The sequence below is a fragment of the Miniopterus natalensis genome, chromosome 5, assembly GCF_054644295.1.
Source record: "Miniopterus natalensis isolate mMinNat1 chromosome 5, mMinNat1.hap1, whole genome shotgun sequence".
Lineage (NCBI taxonomy): Eukaryota > Metazoa > Chordata > Mammalia > Chiroptera > Miniopteridae > Miniopterus > Miniopterus natalensis.
Genome location: NC_142085.1, coordinates 21976354 through 21998322, shown reverse-complemented (window position 1 = coordinate 21998322; position 21969 = coordinate 21976354). Strand labels below are relative to the sequence as shown.

The 21969-nt window shown below is 38.0% G+C and overlaps 1 protein-coding gene across 1 annotated transcript in view; it reads left to right on the top strand.

The window, feature by feature from the left end:
- PKHD1 (PKHD1 ciliary IPT domain containing fibrocystin/polyductin) overlaps positions 1-19783 on the top strand; it is a 377339-nt gene extending 357556 nt beyond the window's left edge. The window contains 3 exon segments of the mRNA XM_087817135.1: positions 5183-5341; positions 7407-7529; positions 19329-19783. Coding sequence (XP_087673261.1) covers positions 5183-5341; positions 7407-7529; positions 19329-19783 — 737 coding nt within the window.
- The last annotated feature ends 2186 nt before the right edge of the window (positions 19784-21969 follow it).

Below are 21969 nucleotides of genomic sequence, written 5' to 3'. Positions count from 1 at the left end.
TTTCCAGACCAAATCTGTGAGGTGGGGCTCTGCCAGACTTTGATTACAAAAGTTCAAATTAGAAGAGAATAGATGGATGATAAAAAGAAAGCATTAAAAGGCCCATGTTTCTGTGACTTCTTGCTGTCATCATGTTTTGCTTTGTTTAAATTTTATCCCCAAGCCCCTGTCCTTTGGCAACCATCAGTTGTTCTCTGTATCTATAGATATGTCTCTGTTGTTTTTTTAGCTTACTCATTTGTTTTGTGTTTTTAGATTCCACACATAAGGGAAATCATATGGTATTTGTCTTTCCCTGTCTGACTTAGTTCAGTTAGCGTAACACCCTCTAGGTCTATCCATGGTGTTGCCAATGGCAAGATTTCATTCATTTTTAAAAAAAATTTATCTTTTTATTGAAAGTATTACAGGTGTCCCATTTTCCCCCTCCCTTGACCCCTTCCACCCTGCTTCTGCCCCATCCCCAGGCCTTCACCCCATTATTGTCTGTGCCCATGGGTTATGCATATATGCATATTAGTCCTTTGGTTAATCTCTTCCTACCACCCACCCTTCCTTCTCTCTTCCCTCTGAAATATGACCTTCTGTGGCATGCTTCAGTGTCTCTGGGTCTATTTTGTTTGTCGGTTTCTTTTGTTCATTAGCTTCTTCTTGAAGAAGACTCTTCAACATTTTATGTAATATGGGTTTGGTAGTGATGAACTCCTTTAGATTTTGCTTACTTGTGAAGCTCTTTATCTGACCTTCAGTTCTAAATGATAACTTTGCTGGGTAGAGTAATTCTTTTTTATTGCTGAATAATATTCCATTATACACACACACACACACACACACACACACACACACACACACACACACACACATATTCATTTAGGTTACTGCTATATCTTGGCTATTGTCAATAATGCGGCAATGAACATAGAGGTGAATCTATCTTTTCAAATTAGTGTTTTTGTTTTCTTCAGATAAATACCCAGGAGTGGAATTGCTGGATTATATGGCAGCTCATCTGTTAATTTTTTGAGGAAATTTTATACTGTTTTCTGTAGTGCCTGCACTAATTTATAATCCCACCAACAGTGTAGTAGGGTTCCCCTTTCTCCACATCCTTGTCGGCACTTGTTTGTTGATTTATTGATGATAGCCATTCTGACAGGTGGAAGGTGATATCTCATTGTGGTTTAATCTGACATCATGTTGGTTAACAATACAGATACTTAGAGTAACTCCTTGTTTCCAAGTATATCAATTTCTAGTGCTAGAATAGTTTGGGAAAGCAACTCTCATTCCCACATTGATAGGCCAATCAATGAAACTTTTTCATTTCTAACAAGCTCCAAAGTCATAGATGTAACAAGCATTGATTTACGTTGTTGTTATTGTTTCACTCATCTATGAATCAAGCACAAAACTGGCAATAATTTTTATTACTTTTCTTCTTCTCTCTAAGAGAAACAAATAAAGAGAGGAGGAAATCATTATTCCTGTTTTAGAAATACAGATATTAAGGAAATGAGAAGTTAAATGGTTCTGATCCAGTGTGTGTAGAATCTTCAGAAGTCTTTCTAATATGTTGACTAAGCCAGCTCACTTAATAATTTCTGAACTTCCTAAGATACCATTAAGAGAGAAGGCTTCTGTGAGTTTATCCTACTGACTTTCCACCCAGCCTTTTCACATTCACTATCATTGCCAGGGTCTAAGCTGTATTTTTTCTAACCATTTCTTGGAGCTATAGAATTCTTGGGGGGTTCTCAGGAGCTTCTGGGCTGAGAAGAGAGTGAGGAAACTAAGGATGCTCCCCGCCATCGAATCCAGAAAAACTCCACTGCAGTTGCCATGTCCATGTCTGAAATACTCTTCTTCCAGAAATTCACATGACCCACTCATCATTTCACTCAGGTTTCTTCCAGTGCCACCTCCTCAGAGAGGCCTATTCTGCCTCATGTATTCTACCACACCATCTCCAACCCTGCTCCCACCTCCAGTCATTCTGTCCTCCAAACTCACTTTAGTCCCCATGGCACTTACCCCTTACCATCAGAGTATCCCTGGGTTTGCTTGTTTGTCTACTACTTGTGTGCACTGTGCCCATTAGAACCTGTTCCAAAGGACACAGAAATCCTGATGAGTTCAGCATTATATTCTCAGGGTGTACTAAAATGTCACACATCAGAGGCATGAATATTTGTTTATGAATATGTGTATTGAGATTATGTCTAAGATTGCATTTTAAAAATATGTTCTGCTACTAAAAATATTTGACAACTTATGGTCTCCATTCTTAGACCCAGGTTACTGCTCTAGACTTATATACTGGTCTCCCTGACTTCAGGCCCTCAGAATTTTTCCCCATCTCTCTGAGATTCGTAAGTCTGATCCATGCTTCCATATCATTGAATCTATTCTGTTCATCAGTTTATTAAGTTCTTTAGATTCCACATATAAGTGAAATCATGTGATGTTTATCTTTCTCTGCCTGGCTTATTTTGCTTAGCATAATATTCTCCAGGTCCATCCATACTGTCCCAAATGGTACGAGATCCCTCTTCTTTACAGCTGTGTAGTATTCCATGGTGTAAATGTACCACAGCTTTTTTATCCACTCATCTACTGATGGGCACTTGGGCTGTTTCCAGATCTTAGCTATTGTAAATTGTGCTGCTATGAACATAGAGGTGCATATATTCTTTCTGATTAGTGTTTCAGGATTCTTAGGATATATTCCTACAAGTGGGATCCCTGTGTCAAAAGGCAGCTCCATTTTTAATGTTTTGAGGAACCTCCATACTGTTTTCCACAGTGGCTGCACCAGGCTGCATTCCCACCAGCAGTGTACCAGGGTTCCCCTTTCTCCACACCCTCACGAGCGCATGTCATTTGTTGATTTATTGATGGCAGCCATTCTGACAGGTGTGAAGTGATACCTCATTGTGGTTTTAATTCACATCTCTCTGATGATTAGCGACATTGAGCATTTTATCATATGTCTCTTGGCCATCTCTATGTCCTCTTTGGAGAAGTGTCTATTCATGTCCTTTGCCCATTTGAGTGACATTTAATGCCCAGCAAAATTTGCCTAAAATGGTTTCCAGCAATGATTCCCAGTATTTCCCAGCATTCATTTCCTAAACATCAATTGATCTTTTCCTGTTTCTGTCTTTACTTGCTCAGCCTTCAAAGTCCCACTTAGATACATCCCCTCTTCTGTGTGCTTTTTCTGATCATATCAATGGAAAATATCCTTCCATAGTAATTGATTTACATTATTCTGTTGGTATGTGTCACATTCTGTTTTGTATTACAAACATTTGAATGTGTAACTCATTTCATTTACTAGCTCTTAGACATTTTAAGAATGAGAAGAATAACTTCTACACTGAGTAAAGCAAATAATCACTGAGCAATTGTTGGAAAATGGATAAAAGAATAAGGAATTTTGTTTTTACTTGTGCAAATCCCTAGTAAAATCCATTCCTCTATATTCAGGCTAGATTTATTTTATTCAGATGCCCATAAAAAGAAACTAATTGATAAGAAGCAAGCCAAGTTTGTCTCAAATAGAACCATGTCTAGCTAATTTGGTTGTGTTAGCTTTGGGACTGAGTCAGCCAGGAGTCAAGAGACTAAAGATCTGACTGTGGCTATCAATCAAATTGTCAGGTTCAACCCAAGAAAAGCACAGCAAAGAAAACATGGCATTTCCTTGACTAGAGAAAATAAAAATTACTATTGCCTGAGTGACTCAGATGAAGGCAGAGACTTGGGATTGATTTGTTTGTTTTGAACATACTACTTTTAAAATGTTGGCTGCGGCTAACTCATGTTCATAGACAAGCTTTTTCTTTTAACATTTTATTTTTGTGAGGTATAAATGACGTGATAAACTCATACTTAAAGAATGCCATTTGATAAGTTTTGATGAATATATACTCCCAGGAAACCCTCCCCACAATTAAGATAGTGAACATATTTACCACCTTCCAAATTATAGGCAAATTTAAAATTTTTGTACTTAAAAAAAGATATACAGTAAAATTTATATTTTTGGTGTATCTTTTTTATGAATTCAAATACGTGTATAGATTCATGTAACCACCACCACATCAGGATACAGAAAATTTCCTCCAAAAATCTTACTTATGCTTTCCTCTGACCTCACATTCTCCCCTCCCCACTACCGTTAATCCCTGGCAACCACTGATCTGGTCTCCATCACTATAGTTTTGACTTTTCTAGAATGTTATATAAATGGAATCATACAGTATGTACCATTCAGATGTGGGCTTCTCTCGCCCCTGCCAGTTGTTTCACATTGTCAATAGTTCCTTCCCCCTCCTCCTTTTTATCTCTCTCTTCCTTCACTTCTCTTTTCTTTTTCTTGGCCAAGTAGTATTTCATCATCTGGATAAACCACAGTTGAGTTTTTCATTCCCCTGTTGAAGAACATTTGGTTGTTTCTGGGTTTGGGTGATTATGAATAGAGATGTTATAAATATTTGTGTACAGGTTTTTGTGTGTATAGACAAGGTTTTCTTTAGATTCTTTTATGCCTTGTTTCAAAAATAATAATGGAGCAAGTGGCCAAAATGTTTAGTCTACTAAAAGTGGAGGAGTTTGAGGTGCATTCTTAGAAAGGTGCTCTCTGTGAAGAAAGTCACCCATTTTGTTCCATCTTTCATAGCCAAGTGGCTCTATCTATCTACCATGCTCGACCCACCCAGTTTTCCAGATAGCAAAAATTGGGTGGACATTAGAAGTTCACTTGGCTCTGTAATAGGAGTCTCTGTGCCCTGTTTTGTTGGTACATACCATGTTTTAAATACGATACATATGTCACAGCAAGTAGTTTCACACATTCTGGAACTGAGGGCATTTTTGTTCTAATAAGTAGAATATAAGAATGAAACAGAAATTTTGCATTGGTGGAGAAGGTAAGTCTGAAAATAAAAGGGGAGAATGGGAAGAACTCATCAGTATTGAACAAATTGGAAGAAACCCTGTGTTACTGTTGGAATTGGATTCCTATGGTTCTTCAGCAATACAAATCTTGAATTCATTTTTGCTTCATTTATTTAATCATTTAATTCAATAAATACTTATTAAACCTACAAAGTGTTATAAGCATATTTTCCACAATGTAATGTTCGCATAGTTATCATTGAGACTTTTTTTTAACCAGGCACCAATTTTACGGCTCGATCCAGGCCATTCTCCATCTTCCCTGTGGCCAGGTCGGAGAGGTCCACCATCCTCCTGTCCGCCTCCCTGTGCTCAGCGGTCTCGTGGCTGGCTCTGTGCTGCCTGGTGTGCTGTTGGTTTAAGAAAAGCAAGAGCAGAAGTATGTATATATTTTTTGAATGAAAATATTGGAGAAGTGCTATCACGTATAATAGATGAATGTTTCTTTTACTTCCCCCAAAGAGAAATTTTTATGAACTCGTGGAACATATTAAACCACATGGAGCTAAACTGTTTAATTCATACAGCAGAGACAAGAATTGCCTAATCTTAAATAATAATAGCAATAATAATAAAGGCTCAGATTTATTGAACACGCACTGTAGACCAGGTTCTAAGTACTTTAGATACACGAATTTACCTGATCTTCACAACAGCCCTGTGAAGCAGGTGTTAAAGGCTGACGCCTATATTATGGAGGCACAGAGAAGCTAAGTGACTTGCGCCAAGGTTACACAGGCAGGGAGAGGCCAGGCAGTTTGGCTCCAGATCTCACTCTCTGAAACTCCTCTGTGCTCAGGAACGCTCCAAACGGTGAGCTCAAAATTGGGGGGAAATGTTCTCCTCTCTTTCCAGAACTGCAGAAGAAGGAAGAGAGTGCTTGGTGTTTGTTTTTTCTCCAGGAGCATAGAAATTATGTTCTTAGACACTTTTTCAGAAGAAGATCTTGTTTTATAACCTGGTGACATGGAAAATCACAGAGGGAAGAGGTTCTGTAAAACAGGTTTCTTCCCTTCCTTTTACTAAATTCTTAGAATGTGAGAGAGAGAGAAGCACATTCCTTTGTCCACCCACCCTACGTGCCCCATCAAATGAGTGGAGGGAACCCGTGTGATGCTGGAGATAGTGGGAAACCCAAGGGATAAAAGTGAGTATATATAGAGGCAAAATGAGGAGAGGCGAAGAGAGATGTCCAAATAAAGGAGAAAGAAGCATAGAGCTGCCAGGGGGATCCACAGTCACCCCCGTCTGGACAAACTGCAAGGAGGCCTCAGATTCCTTGTGTTTCTCAGGAACAACGAGGTCCCCTCACCCTGGGCTGCTGCCTGTGATTTTTTGAACTACAGGTTTTGGTCTTTGTTCTTCAAATCGGAAGTTCACTGTGTGTGTGTGTGTGTGTGTGTATTGCCTTCCTGTTTGAAAGCAAAGACCTTTCATGATTTTTGATCTCACACGATTCTGTGCAGTAATTTAATTCTCATAGCCCCCCAAACTAAGCCCCCAGCCTTGGAGGCGCCGCCCACTGAGCCCTGTTCACTCCATTTCTTCCCTTTTGTTCCCCCAGATCTAGAGGGAGCTTCTCCCCGCAGTTGCTAACATATCAGCTACCCCAGTGTCCTCTTTTTGTTCTTTGAAATTTTCCATATCTGTGGACACATTTCTCTGTGTCACATTCTCATATTTTCCTGTCTGAACACAGACTGCTAACTTTCTATAAAATAAAAATGTAAAGAGATAAGGAGGCACTTTATGGGGGAAAATGTGTAAGTAATCAGCTCTGTATGGGTAATTTGTATTTTTCTGTATTTTTCACTTTTCTGTGCTTTATATTTTTCTGTACTTTTCAAATTGCTACTCTGAGATCAATATTCTTTACTTTAGAATAAAAATATTGTTCTCCCTGCACGTTTATTTGCAACTCCCTGTGAATCTATAATTATTTCAGAATAAAAGGTTAAAAATATTAGCCACTTTCTATGCCAGCTCTGTCCAATAAACATATAACATGAGCCACAAATATGAAGAACATAATGTAATTTTATAGAATCCTCTTAACCTAATATATCAAAAAATATTGCAACGTGTAATGAATATGAAAATATTACATATTTTACATTTTTCTTCCAAATTCGGTGTATATTATACACTTATAGCACATCTCCACTCGAAGTAGTCACATTTCCCATGTTCAGTAGCCACATATGGTATTGGCCAGTACAGTTTTTATACCTTAAAGTTGGTGGTCAGTATGTGGGATTCTGTCTCATCTTTCCTTAAACTCTGGGTTTATTATATGCATTCTGTTGCATTTATCTCACAATCATTTGGTGGGGGCATACAAGGAAAACACCTTAACACTTAGGGCTTATTTACAAATAAAAAATGTTATTTTATTCCAAAAAAGAACAAGAAACACACTCTTCTTATTTTTCTTATTAATTTAGAAATAAAAAGTGAAGATATTTCCGCATCCCAGACTAATGATCGAAAGAATCATGTCCATGTCTCATCCAAACACCAAGGATCACAGGTAGAGACTGGAAAAGAAGATCCCATAGTGGGAGAAGGTAAGCTCGGGCAACTGGGACGATCCCCACCGGAGAGACAAAGCGGGGATGAACTACAGCGTCTCCCGGCTGTCAGTCTCTGAATCAAGTTAGTTTATAGTTCTTTCCTTTAGTCTTAGTTACTTCTCAAGGAAATTATACCCCCAGCATAAGAACACACAAGTCCAGCTGATCACTCATCTATTAACCAATTATTCAAGTTAATATTTATATTTTCTTACCTAGTAGAAGATTATTGGCTTAATATTTGAATTTGTTACACCGAGGAAGGGAAAACCAGAGTATAGGCATATAATCTTTCCCTCAGCTACTCAAAGCTGCCAGTTTGGCAACATTATTGAATTTGGGGAAGGAGAGTGTAGCTGCCAAATACCAACTGTGCAAATTAGATTGACTATAGAACCCTCAAGAAATAAGTCAGCTTTGTCAAGCTCTGCTTTGTTGCTTAGTTGTTCTTTTAGGAAAATGTGTTATTTGTTTACGTTGTGCATTATGCCATCGATTTTGTTTGTTACATTAAGTTGCCATTAGAATTGGTGCCAAGCAGAGAAAAGGTGGGTATTTGCCTAAAACCAATGCTTTGTCCTTGCCTTTCTAAGGACGCAGAAAAGAGAAAGAGAGTGGGCAGAACTCAGATGGATTTGCCAAGCATGGGTGTGGCGTGTGAGAAATATTCATATAATTTCCATGGATCTGAAACACTGAAACATATGCTCTGAAGGGAAGATTTCTATTTTTTCTAAGTAACAGCGAATTAGCATGATATTTTCTGTTTGAAAAGGAGTATGAATCTTAATGGTTTTGAGTGCATACTTAACCAAAAAATAGCAGTTCAATGTCCTGCCTCTATCTAACTGGTTCAGTGAACTCTGGTGAGTGTGTGTGTGTGTGTGTGTGTGTGTGTGTGTGTGTGTATCAGTTTGTTTGCCTGTTTGTATTTTTTCCCATGGAGAAAATGAGGTTATTTTTCCCCCTCAACAAATTAGGCAGTTATACTCCAGCTCCTGGACCTGCTCCAAAAGGTGGTAGGGGTTTTGCAGTGAGTGGAGGTGAGAGGTGAGGAGACAGAGAGAAGGGGGCAGGAATTCTTTCTAGAGTCCATCGAATACCGCTTTAACTTTGGTTTCTAGAAGTCCATAGTATTGCAGGCCGGTTCAGGGCCGGTGTTTGAAAGCGGTCATCGGAACTCAGCACTGCGAATGAGGAACTGCGCACTTAGCCGCATTCTTCAGGGAGCCGCGGGAGTGATGCTAATCTCTCCACTAATCTAATATGGCCATCTCGACACGAATCTCAGTTGCCCTGCTCAAATTAACTACATTAGACAGTCCACAGTGCCCGGGTATTTTATTAGGGAACATTTTTTATGTGGTGGCTTATTAATAAATTATCAGGAATGAGACAAGGGACAGGGCTTCTGTGGAAGAGTTTAGATGGAAGAGATGGGAGTATCAGAGAGGCCGTTTTATTAGGGCATCCAAGTTAAAAGTAGAAAGATGTGTTATATGAGCCCTCCCTTGGGGGAATCAAAGCAGATTTGTTTCCTCATCTTTGAAGGTTTGTCCAAAGCTAAAGGGCATTGTTTCCAAGGCAAGTAATGAGGCATCTCCTGTTTTCCTTTGGAAATTATTACCAGCTACATAGCACCTAATTATTGTTAGCTTTAAATAAGTGTGATGTTATTTCATTATTACCATAGCACTTTAGTCTCCCTTTTCCTTCTGTGTTTTTAAACTTTCGACATTTGCTGATAAAGCGATTGGCTCTTTCATAAACCCTTTGCATTCACTAAGCACTACCACAGCTCTAAAATTATTTAGCTGATGGAATTACTTCTGCTGTCCAGTAGGTTTAGACTGTCAACTCACCATGTTATGGCTTTTGCCAAAAATTCCGTAGATGCAGTGGTGAAGGGTGGGAGGTAAAGGGTTGCAGAGTGGGAAGAAGGAAGTAAACGTATATCCCTCATATTTTACTCTTACCAGCCAGGGGTTTTGACATTATAGAGCCATCTGAGCTGGCTTTTAAAATTCATATCTGTTGTTGTCACTCGGCTACTCAGAAGATTTAATGAATTCCTCTGATTGATTGGAGAGGCAGGAGAATGTGACCATTCAGGACAGGAAACTCAGCAGTCAGACAGACTGGGCTTCACCCTGACTCTCCTGTTGACTTTCTTTGTGGGCTCAGGTAAATCAACTATCCTCTCTGTGCCCTTTGGTTTTCTCATTGGTAAAGCTGACACAATACTGCCCACATTTAGGGTTGTTGTTACGATTATATGAGTCAGTGTCAGGAAAGAATGCAGAAAATTTTCTGGTGTCTTATATGTGTTATTTATTGTTGTTTTTTCTTGTTATTTAAGACTCAAAGCCCTTCAAGACCTGACTTCATCCTATCTTTCTAATCTTATTTTGGATTTCACCTTCCTGCACCCTGCTTACACTCACCACACTAGCTCACTCATCCCATGATTTGTCTAACACCTTCCCACCCATTAAATGCACAGTTGCTTCCAATTGGATTGTTTGTCTTCTCTTAAAACCTCAAGTTTCTATGCACCACTTGAAATGCCTTTTTTTCCCCCATAAAGTCTTCCCCGATCCCTTCCACCTTAATGAAATTGAGTATTTTCTCTTTGAATTACAAGAATTATAAAGGTGTGACTCCACAATAGTATTTATAATTTTTGGAATTCATTGTACATAGATGGTTCTCTGTTCCCCCAGGCCAATGGTTCTCAATGAGGGGCAATTTTGTTCCCCAAGTAGGATGGCCAGTACATCCTGGTTTTCCCAGAACTTTCTCAGTTTTAAACTTCAAAGCCTGTGTCCTAAGAACTCCCTCAGTCCCAGGCAAATTGGGACAGTTGGTCCTTCTACCTTCAGAGGACACTTGCAATATCTGAAGACATTTTTGTGTCACAGCCTGGGGTAAGGGGATACTACCAGCATTTGGTGAGATCAGGGATACTGCAAACATCTTACAATGCACAGGACCACCCACACAAGAAAGATTACTTGACTTAAAATTGTCAATAATACCAACATTGGGAAACCCTGGCAAAAGTTATTACTCCTCTTTGTAACATTTAGATGAGAGACTACTGGGAAGACAGCGGATGCAATAAGATTTTCTCTACCAATAAATATTACATAAGTATTTATTTACCTCCTGATATTTGTTTAGTACCTGATAAGGTCCTCTCCGTACAGTTACAAAGAGGTGATATCAGGCCATCTGTCCTTTATAAGTTTCAAATATGGTTGAGATGCAAGTATAATGTTAGGGAAAATGAAAGAATAATTCCAAGCAATAAACAACTAAGTGCAATGCAATCATAACCATAAGTATATTTGAGGAATTTAAAGATGAGAGAAAAAACTAAGTGAAATAAAATATATCATTATCCTAAGTTACATGTTTAGTTCCTCTAGCTCCTAAATCACATTGCACTGTTTCAAATCTCATTTGCCAAGGGCTTTGGCTCAGTCTGTGTTAATACACTCCTTACAGACATCCGCTCCTCCATGCCCTATCTCTTTTTTCTCCAGGAGAGTACACCCCAAACACAACACAAGCCTCTCACTTTCAAAATTCACATCTTCATCATTCGCTCAACAATAGCTGTCTATAGTCTATTATCGTGACACCCCATATATTCACATATCTAAAACCACCCCATTCATTCCAATCACAGGTCAAATTTTTTTTTCTCTTTTTAAAATTATCTTATGTCAAAGGAATAGTCTCCTGTCTCCTTTTATAACACTTGCCTCTTGTTCACTTAATACCTTTAATATATAATATAATTCTCTGTGTTCATGTTGTCCAGATCCTTTCATATAAATTCTGTATCTATCCTAATCCCCACATCACTTGACCATAAGGCGTTACAATATCAGACCACTGATGACTACTGTTGAGTGAATGATGAAGGGAGACATGAAATGGGCCCCCTTCTTTCTCTTTCCCTTTCCAGAGAACTTTGGATTCCAGCAGTTCTTTCAATTGCTGGAAAAAAATAAAACCTTATCTTTTCTAAAAGAGAGGTAAAACATTTATTCAGGTTCACAAAATTAATAACAAGATAATGACTGCACATCTTTTGGGTCCTAACAATGGGCCACCAGTCACTTCCTGCTTCCAGGCAGTGCTTTCTGCTGGCCGCCTGTTGGGAGCCTTAGTTGCGTCTCCCAGCTTGCTTGTCACCACTTCTGCCTTTGTCTCTGCAGGACAGAGACTGCTGCAGACCTCAGTGCTGCCTTCTCCAAATCACACGCTGACCTTTGGCCACTGGTCCTTTTTTCATGTGTATGAAATCCATGGGAATGGAAAACTGACATACAAGAATGGCAAGAAATTATGCATGTGCGACTATGGCCATCAACTTCAGGGATTTAGCTCTACCACTTTAGAGTCCTATTGACTATATACAGTGTGTTTTATGAATATAAAATGAAAAGGACTGTCAGTGCACTTTTGTAAGTACAAATCTATGAGAATGACAAGGACAGGGGAGGAAAGGGGTGACCTCAAGATGTCTGGAATCAGGAAAGAGCAAAACATCTCAGGACTAGAAATTGTCATAAGCTCCCAGGAAAATAAAATTGTATTTGGAAATTATTAATAAATAGCATGTTCATATTATATAATAAAATATAAATCTCTTAATTTAAGAACATGAATAAAATCTAGCACTTAATTCCTTAAGAAAACTTTTTTGAAATAACCAAGAATAAGAGCTTGCCGGCTAAATAACATGGAGAATTCCAATGCTATTTACAACCAAGATCCAATATCACATCCAACAATGGAATTAGAAGAATTCCTCCTCAAATGAGGACAAAACACATGATTCATTCTTACCATAATATCGTAACATGCATTTTGGAATGTTAAAACACACAGTCAGATATAAGGCAAATGAAGAGACAGTATTGGATAAAATACATGATGATTTGCAGATGATATAATTATTTAATAATAACTTAAAAGACTATTAATTGTTATAATTTATAAATAACTTGAGTAGCTTATTTAAATATAATGTCAATCTATGCAAAAATAATATATAAGTCATTTATATACAGTTAGGGAACATAATAAAATACATAATAGTTAACAAAGAATATGCTGCCTTGGGGAAAAAAACAATTAAAAAAGATATATTAGACATATATAAAATATACTATATTTTATTGAATAACTTAAAGAGAAGACTTGAATGCATAGGAAATTATAGCATGTTTCTAATTAGATTGACTAATATTGCAAAAACCTCAGTTATTTCTAAATTAACTTTGGTTTATCTCAGTTTTAATTATTTTATACAGTGTAGAACAACATAAGATGACTTAATATTCTTCAGAAAATATAGATCCATGATACCAAGTTATTTCTTATAAGAAATAGATTTTATAGCAGTGGAAAAGGGTAGCTCAAACAAAGAGCATATTTATGTTACTGTTCTTAAGACAATGTGATACTGACACAAGAAAATATTGGCACATTAGTGAAAATAACCTCAATTAGATATAGATATAAATATTTGATCAAGAAATGTAATAAATGATCAAGGAGATAAAAATAAAGAGAAACAGAAGCATTAATCTATATATAGAGCAAGGATATTTGACTATTTAGGACATTTATCAATCTAAATTTACACTTCAAAAAAGACACCAAAAAGTAAACTCAAATGGATTAATGAGTTAAATTAGGTTTACTAAAACATTTTCATTGCTAGAGTATTACAAAAACAATAAAATAGAGATCATTTATGATATGAGACCAAAAGCATTTCTTCATTCTTTGTCTTTTTAAAATTTTCATACCTTCCTGATTTGTCATGTAGTGCTTATTAAAAATAAATGATAATTTAATGATAGTTTTTCACTTGATAAAATAACCTGGAAAAGACATAGATCTGCTATTTATTAACTAATGTTTATCAAATAATTAATTATAATTAATAGTTTAATATTATTTGTTAACCATTGCTTATACCTTCTTCAATATGTGGGTGTAAGTGTTGCCCTTATTGACAAATGAGAAACCAAATTGGAGTAAAATGTTGTTATTATTATTATTATCATTATTTTTAATCCTCACTCTAGGATATGCTTTCATTGATTGAGAGAAACATTGATTGGTTGCCTCCCATACCTGCCCGGACTGGGATTGAGCCCAAAACCTAGATATGTGCCTTGACTGGGAATTGAACCGGGAACCAACTGAGCCACCTGGCCAGGGCTAGAATACATTCTTTATGTTAGATGATCAGTGGTTCATCCCTCTGCTTTAGATTGCTTTTAGGTTCCAAGATGCAGGTGATCATATTGGGCTCGTGCACTGAATCCAGGCCATCCAACACTGAGTGCAGCACTCACAGATTGGGCTAGGAAAATATGAATATGGGATTGGGATGGGAGCTGAAGGGAGAGCCATTGTTAATGTCTCCATTGCAAAAGAAGCCAGTAACTAGTATCCACACAAATTAAACAAAACAGGCACAGGATTTATGTGTTGCCCAAGAAAATTTTGCAAGACAAAAGAGGGTAAGGATAGCTGAAAAAGTTACAGCTGACTATGGGTGAACATGGGTAGACCCCCAAATCACTGAGTCCTTCTTTTCATAAAGACGAGATATGTGTTCTCACAATTTATGCCATTCTTACTAAAACTTGAGCAAAACCATGGGACTCTAAAAGGGACGGAGGGGCAATTTGAAATCCCGTCTTTCCATTTTCCTGGGAACTCACCAAGGCGGAGGTGGAAAAGAGGCACACCAATTCATATGTTTTGATACTCAATACTCTTCCTTCCCTAAAACCCAAACATTCAGCTGAATGCCTTAGGAAACATATCTGCTATAAATTCATTTTTTATCTAATTTGTCTGAGATCTAAGCTTCCTGTGGAGGTCCGAGATCAAAGGATCTGATTCCTTCTGATGTCGGCGCTGACATATAATGTGTGCTGACTTAGTTCTGTCTATAACCTCACAGTGGGAGGCAGCCAGCCTCCCTGGGCACCTTTACTCAGTGCACTTTCATTTCGGCTGGGGAGTCTGGCAGGTATGTTGCTGATTGGGGCTGCCATGTAAATAATTCATGGGATATTTTTAAATGTTTGGGGGCCTGCAAAGGGAAGCTGTGCTCTTGTTAGTCTTTTATGAACAGATGCAGACTTGAAGAACAGGGGGTACCAGATTCCAATGACAAGCTCTCAAAAGAAGGATCACAATATCTTCAATGGGTTGAAAATAGGTGACATGCGGTGTTTGAGTCCCCTTATATAAAGTGGTATTGGTTTTACCAAGGAATATAAATTCAAAGCCTTTTTCCTTCTTTAAGTTTGCTTCTATGTGACAACTTATTATTCTTGTTCTTTGGTTATTTGCTGATCTCAATAAACTATGCCTTTTCCTCCTGGTGGGAGCAGTAGGGATGGAAATGACACCAAGCTCAGTACCTGGCATAGAGCTGGGCATAATCAGGAGACAAGGTTGATGGCACAAAAGGTTCCTTCCCTGAAGGAACTCAACATGCAAAGAGGAAGACGAGACTGTCATATAAGGAAAGTTGACCAATAATAGAAGCAGTGACAAAAGTCAAATGAAAACCTCTAGTTAACAAGTATTGAGGTGTAAATCAGTGTCATGTGAGTTGTCAAGAAACAGTTCTGGAAGGAGCTGAGATCCCATAGGGAAACTAGTATAACCTGAAGGTTGCCATCGATCTAAGCAAGAGAATAATACCATAGTTAGGTGGCTGTAGCAGATACATGCTAAGCAAGGGACTGTGGAAAAGAAGAGGGAAGATATGAGTAGCTTGGGTTTAGCAGAATATTAATTGATGCATCCTGGAAACAATATAAACAAGATACTCTGTCTCATCTTATTGCTTTATATCAAAGGGCATCACATATATTTATATTCTTACTATTATCTTCTCTTTCTCACCTCGGTTCCTATTCATTGGTAGATTAAGTTGAATAGGGTATTAGTACACTTTGCCCCAATAATGTGCTGTATAGTATGATATAGACATGATTACTGTCTTCTAACACAAACCAAGGCCGGTCTCAGTAAATTGAATGAGGAACATAATACACAGGTTAAAAAACCATCATTCCCTTAGTATATAAAACACTGGTTGATGAATTTGGTGATGAGATGTGAAAAAAGCAAGGATGAGAAATGTCAATGTTGGCATTGCCACCTACCCTTTCAGGGGTTTAGGATAGTTCTCAATCTTTTTTTAACTGTTAAGTGCATAAAAGTTAACATTCACATGTATGCGATCCTCCCATGCATGTACTCAACCAAACAGTCTTCTTAACTCCCCATTGCTGTCTTTAACTTTACATAATATTGACTGGTCCTTAGAATATAGACTCTGGAGCCAAAAATCTTCAATTCTGAAAAAGTAAGTGAGATCTGTCACTACTTTTTACATGGTCTGGGGGAGTTACTTAATCTCTCTGCACCTCAGTGACTTCCTTCTAAAACAGAGATAATAATAGCATTTACTTCAGGGGATTGTTGTAAGGATTAAATTATATACCCAACATGCGTTAATTGCTACAATTGCTGTGTATTACTTTAAATTATTATTAGCCTTTCTCTCTTCAAAAAGTACTTTGGAATACAACTGTTAACATAGCCATTAACATAGACTACTCTTGAGTCTCCTTTATTTTGTTTAAAAAAATCCTAATTGAATAAAACTGTTTTTAAAATTAAACTATAATATCATATTGTTTATAACAAATAAATTGATACGTCCTTCAACATTCAATGTAACATGAAAATAAAAAACGAATGAGTTAGGAAATTCTCTCTGAAGGAAGTATTTAGGGAGATGAATGAAAGAAAGCAGAGAGTTGTAGAAGACAGGATAAAAAAAATTCAGAACTAGGGTATATTTTTATTTTATTTTTTAAAATTTTTATTCTCACCCAAGGATATGCTTACTGAATAGAGATGGAAGAGGGAGAGTAAAAGATAGAGATAGAGATAGATAGAGATAGAGATAGAGATAGAGATAGAGATAGAGATAGAGATAGAGATAGAGATGATAGAGATAGATAGATGATAGATAGATAGATGATAGATAGATGATGATGATAGATAGATAGATAGATAGATAGATAGATAGATAGATAGATAGATGATAGAGATTATATATATATAATATATATATATAGAGAGAGAGAGAGAGAGGGATAGAGACAGATACAGAGATGATAGAGATAGAGATAGAGATAGAGATAGAGATAGAGATAGAGATAGAGATAGAGATAATGATAGATAGACAGATGATAGATAGAGATTATATATATATATATATATATATATATATATAGAGAGAGAGAGAGAGAGAGAGAGAGAGAGATAAGGATAGAGATAGAGACAGAGACAGATACAGAGACAGAGATGATAGAGATAGATAGATGATAGATAGATAGATGATAGATGATGATGATGATAGATAGATAGATAGATAGATAGATAGATAGATAGATAGATAGATGATAGATAGATAGATGATAGATAGAGATTATATATATATATATAGAGAGAGAGAGAGAGAGGGATAGAGACAGATACAGAGATGATAGAGATAGAGATAGAGATAGAGATAGAGATAGATAGAGATAGAGATAGAGATAGAGATAATGATAGATAGATAGATGATAGATAGAGATTATATATATATATATATATAGAGAGAGAGAGAGAGAGAGAGATAGGGATAGAGATAGAGACAGAGACAGAGACAGAGATGATAGAGATAGAGATAGAGATAGAGATAGAGATAAAAACTTATGTGAGAGAGAAACATCTACTGGCTGCCTCCCGTACACTCCCAGACCAGGGATCAAACCCCGCCACCTGGGCATGCGCCTTGACAGGGAATAGAGCTTGCAACTGTTTGGTGTACCGGAGGATGCTCCAACCAACTGAGCGAACCATGCAGGGAAGAACTAGGGTGTGTTTAAGATAATTTTTACAAATAGGAAATGAGGTAATTATGGGAAATAAAACATTTGGGTTTAGAGCAGGATGCAACTGGAGACTAAAGCACTATGTAGATATAAAATACTTTAAAGGAAATGAATTTGGGTACTCTGCTGAAAGGCCATTCAAACCTTTAGTCATGTGATTGATTCTCCTGGCAACCAGCCCTCATCCCAGGTGGGGTCCAAAAGTCACCTTGTTAACATAACAAAAGGCATTTTACTACTTTTATCACTTAGGGAATTCCAAGGAGTTTAAAAGCTAGAAAGGGATTTTTTTTTTTTTTATTATAAATCATAATATCACAGGTAGCTATGAGGATTAAATGAATGGATGGATGGAAGGCATTGAGAACAGTGCCTGGCAGGGTTAAGTGCTATCTGAGCATCAGGGATTTGAATTATGATGTTTATTATTTATCCAGTTCTTACCATATCATCCCAGGCTCTGGGCAGTACTGCGTATGATTCATCTTTTTAACCCGCAAACAATCCTATAAGGTAGCTGCCGCCATTGTTAGTGTTTTACAGATGAGGAAACTGAAGCAGTTTCAGAGGGTGGGTAAATTTTATGCATTTATTCAGTCAGTAAGGAATCAAGCAGCACACCTAACCATGCTGGTTTGATTTTAAGCCTGTATCCTTAGCTGCTGTGCCATCTCACTTCGAGGGACCATCTTTCACATATTTAATACCATAAACTACTGTTTTAGTAGGTTTGACTCAGTTGTACCAGTAAAATTCTATATATTTCTAGTTTGTCACCATTTATTGTTCAAGTAACAGGATAGGTTAGTGAGTCATTAACATCTGGCATGACCCAGGTTTTTTCAGCCCTAGCAGTATTATTGCTTCTATTTACATCACTCAAGGAATTGGGACAGATAAGGTCAAAAACACCCAGATCACCTGTCTATCAAAGTCAATACCAATGTTGTACTCTTCTGAATTGAATATTAATTCTGTTGGTTAGGAAAATAAGATACAAATAAAATGTCAAAGGAAAATAAATACTTAAAACATGACTGTTAAAATGAAATACAGGCCCTAGCAGGGTAGCTCAGTTGGTTAGAGTGTCATCCTGGATGTGCCAAGGTCTCGGGTTCAACATTCAGTCAGGGCACATACAAGAAGCAACCAATGAATGCATGAATGAGTGGAACAACGAATTGATGTCTGTCTCTCAAAACTCAATAAAAATTTTAAAAAATGAAATACATGTTAGTAACTTGTTAAGTAGCACCTGAGAGTAATATAAAATTATACAACTGAAGCCCAGAGAGGCTCAGTGACTAGATGAATATCACAGAGCCAGGTAGCAGGGGAAAGGGAGCCTGAACCCTAATTTTTACTCCAGTCCAGTTCCCCTTTACACTGTCACACAGTCACATGTGTACACACTCATATGGATACATGTTTATAAATCTGTGTTATCTCAACATATGTCTAAATTCACATTTTTATCAAATCAAAGATATTTAAATGATCGATTTGGCATGAAAGCCAAAGTGTTAGAAAAGGCATAAAAGTGTTTCTCTGGGAAGAATTTATTACCAAACTTTGATTAGGTAATTAATATTCATTATAAATCAGGCACGGGATACAGTGGCTCTTTTTAGGAAAAATATATTTCCAAAATTACTTGGAAATTGATAAGCTGATAAAACTCAATCTTTATTTGGCAATATTATTTCAGGGACACTAAGTATGCAACATGTGTAATCAGTTGATTGGAAACTTAGTTTATTTCTTCCCCTACTTCTTTTCTCCACAGATATGAGGATGAAGGTCATGCTGGGCAAGCTGAACCAGCTCCCCCCCCAGTCGGTAAATGGGGTGTCCAGAAGGAAGGCTAGCCGCCATGCTGTCGCAGAGGAGGGGGGCGGCCGAGACGAGGCTGCTGGATCCACTCCCAGTATTACAGGTGTCACATCCCAGGGGCACACCTGTGCTGCGGGCCCTCCAGCTCAGCCGATGTACATGCAGGACACTGGAAACTGGAAGGAGGCCCAAGAGCAGTTGCTGAGATACCAGCTGGCAGGTCAAGATCAGCTGCTGCTGCTCTGTCCAGCCCTCAGACAAGCGAGGCAGCAACTGAAGGAACAGAGGCGGCTGGGCAAGGACAGTGGCGGCTCAGGGTGTTCCCAAGAGAAGAAGGCGTCCTGTGGTGCCAGCGAGGCCTTCTGCCTTCATTCCGTACATCCAGAAGCTATTCCCGAACAGCTGTGACCAAAGCGTGGTGTGGGCGTTTGGGCTGAAAGTCAGGATGCTCGACATATTTCTGGAAAATGAGCCGGGGAGAGGAGGCCTGACCTGTTTGGACACTAAGAAGGGGAATATGGACTCTAAAATCTCTTTTCTTCAACTTTAAAATGGAAGACAGCCATATAAAGGCTTGTCATTGAAACAATGTCAGATATATCTTTCGTATTTATCATGGAACATAGCCCAATGCCAGTCAAATAATAGGTTCCTGAACATTTAATTTTTTACTTGTTAACTTAAGCCTGATTTCACCATCTTAATAATGGTATAACTAAGACTTATTTATACTAGTACAGGTTGTTATTAAGCTTCCTCTAGGGTGACCACCCCAGTGCGTTGGGCTTTTCTTATTAAGGGATCATGAAAAGGTCTAACCGCTACAATTTTATCTGTAGTGTCAGAGCAAACATTTTTTTTTTTTTATCCTATAGGAACATTTGAATGATAAGAGAGGATCTATTAGAACTTCTCTTTCAATTACAAGACAACTTCCTAGTTTTTTACAAGCTGATTTCATTTCGTGGCTCAAATGCAATCATTATTGGGAGCCTACAGTAGAGCAAACGTATCAATTTTGCACCTAATGAGTATTAATACATGAAAACTGATATTCTCATGGGATTTGCTGATATTTTTAGTAAAGGACAAAGATGTAAAAACAGCCAGTTTGGGGAAAGAAATTGTTCATACATCAAATTTATTTCTTAATAATTCTTTGTGTTAGTATTTGTGTTAAATCTGTAACCAGAATTAAAAACAAAAAACCTGTACTGGGAGACCAGAGATAACCAAGTGGGCAAGTGGGCTATCAGCTAACTCGTTTATCAGAGACCTGCTTTTGGGAGAAGATAATTCATGGAGCTGCCAAATGAAGTGGGAAAGAGATTATATCATTTGCAGCATTTCTAGGCTGTGCTGGAGGCTCTCATGGAGGCCAGGGTAGAGGGTCAACAGGTGTTAAGCTGGGAAAGGATGCTGATGCCAATCTCACCTAATTCATACATTTGCACAGGGCCTATCAGTGTTCAAACTACAGGATACTTTAAGGAGCCTGTGTCCTCTGCTCTGGGTCCAGAAGGCCTTATGGCCCAAAAGAGTAAAGCAAAGACAGCAGAGATGAGGAGAATTTCCAGAAAGAACTTCCTCTCACCTTTTGCCTAAATATAAACCAGGATTTCCCAGTCTCTGAAACGTTAAGGGGCTGTCCTGTTTGAATTAGAACAGAGGAAGGAGACACAGCCTCCTACTGCAAAATTTTAAGCAACGATGCACTAGAATTAACCCCATAGAAGATACTGGCAAAAAGTCATCATCTCAGGTAAATGATGTCCCAGCTTGCCATGAATTGGTGGGAACTTTCCCAGCCTCTTTGCCCATTATTTTTGTATCCTGTGACATCTCAAACTTTCAAGCTGCCCCCAAAAGAGACAGGCTGCCTTCTCTGTGACACAGTGTTGAATACTGAGGGAGGTACAATTAGATGTACTTCAAGAGAGTTGAATCCAGACTGTCTGTGATAAGGAGGGCAAGGACAGGCAATCTGTCCTACAGACATTTACCCTGGAGGTAGGAAATGGCTTCCTGGAGGGTAAATCCCTTTGCAGATAGACTTTGTTTGGCATTAACAGTATTTAAAAGCATAACAACAGAAAAAATAACTTGAGTGGCCTAGGCAGACTCTGCCTTCTCTAGTTTAATTAGTGCCTGCTGTGATCTGCTCTTGATCTCATTCTTGTAGCTTCCCCGTCTATGAAGTAATTTTGTTTGCAATCTTTAGCGCATATATTAGGTCCTAGAAGGGCTGTGATCTTTTTGTACAAAAACATTTCAGAAGTTAAGGCCTTTGCTCTGGCCAAGTAGCTCAGTTGGTTAGAGTGTTGTCCTGCTTTAGGTTTGATCCCTGGTCAGGGCACACACAAGAATCAACCAATGAATGCATAACAAGTGGAACAACAGATCTCTCTCCTTTCCTCCCTCCCTCTCCCTTCCTCCCTCTTTGAAATCATTTACAAATTTTTTAAAAAAAGAAGTTAATGCTTTTGAGAGTTATACAATGGTAGCCATTTCAGCGCTACCTACTGAGGCTTTGTCTACACATTCTCGCTTTCACTCTGGAGACTTTTTTCACCACCTTAAATTCCAGCCTAGAT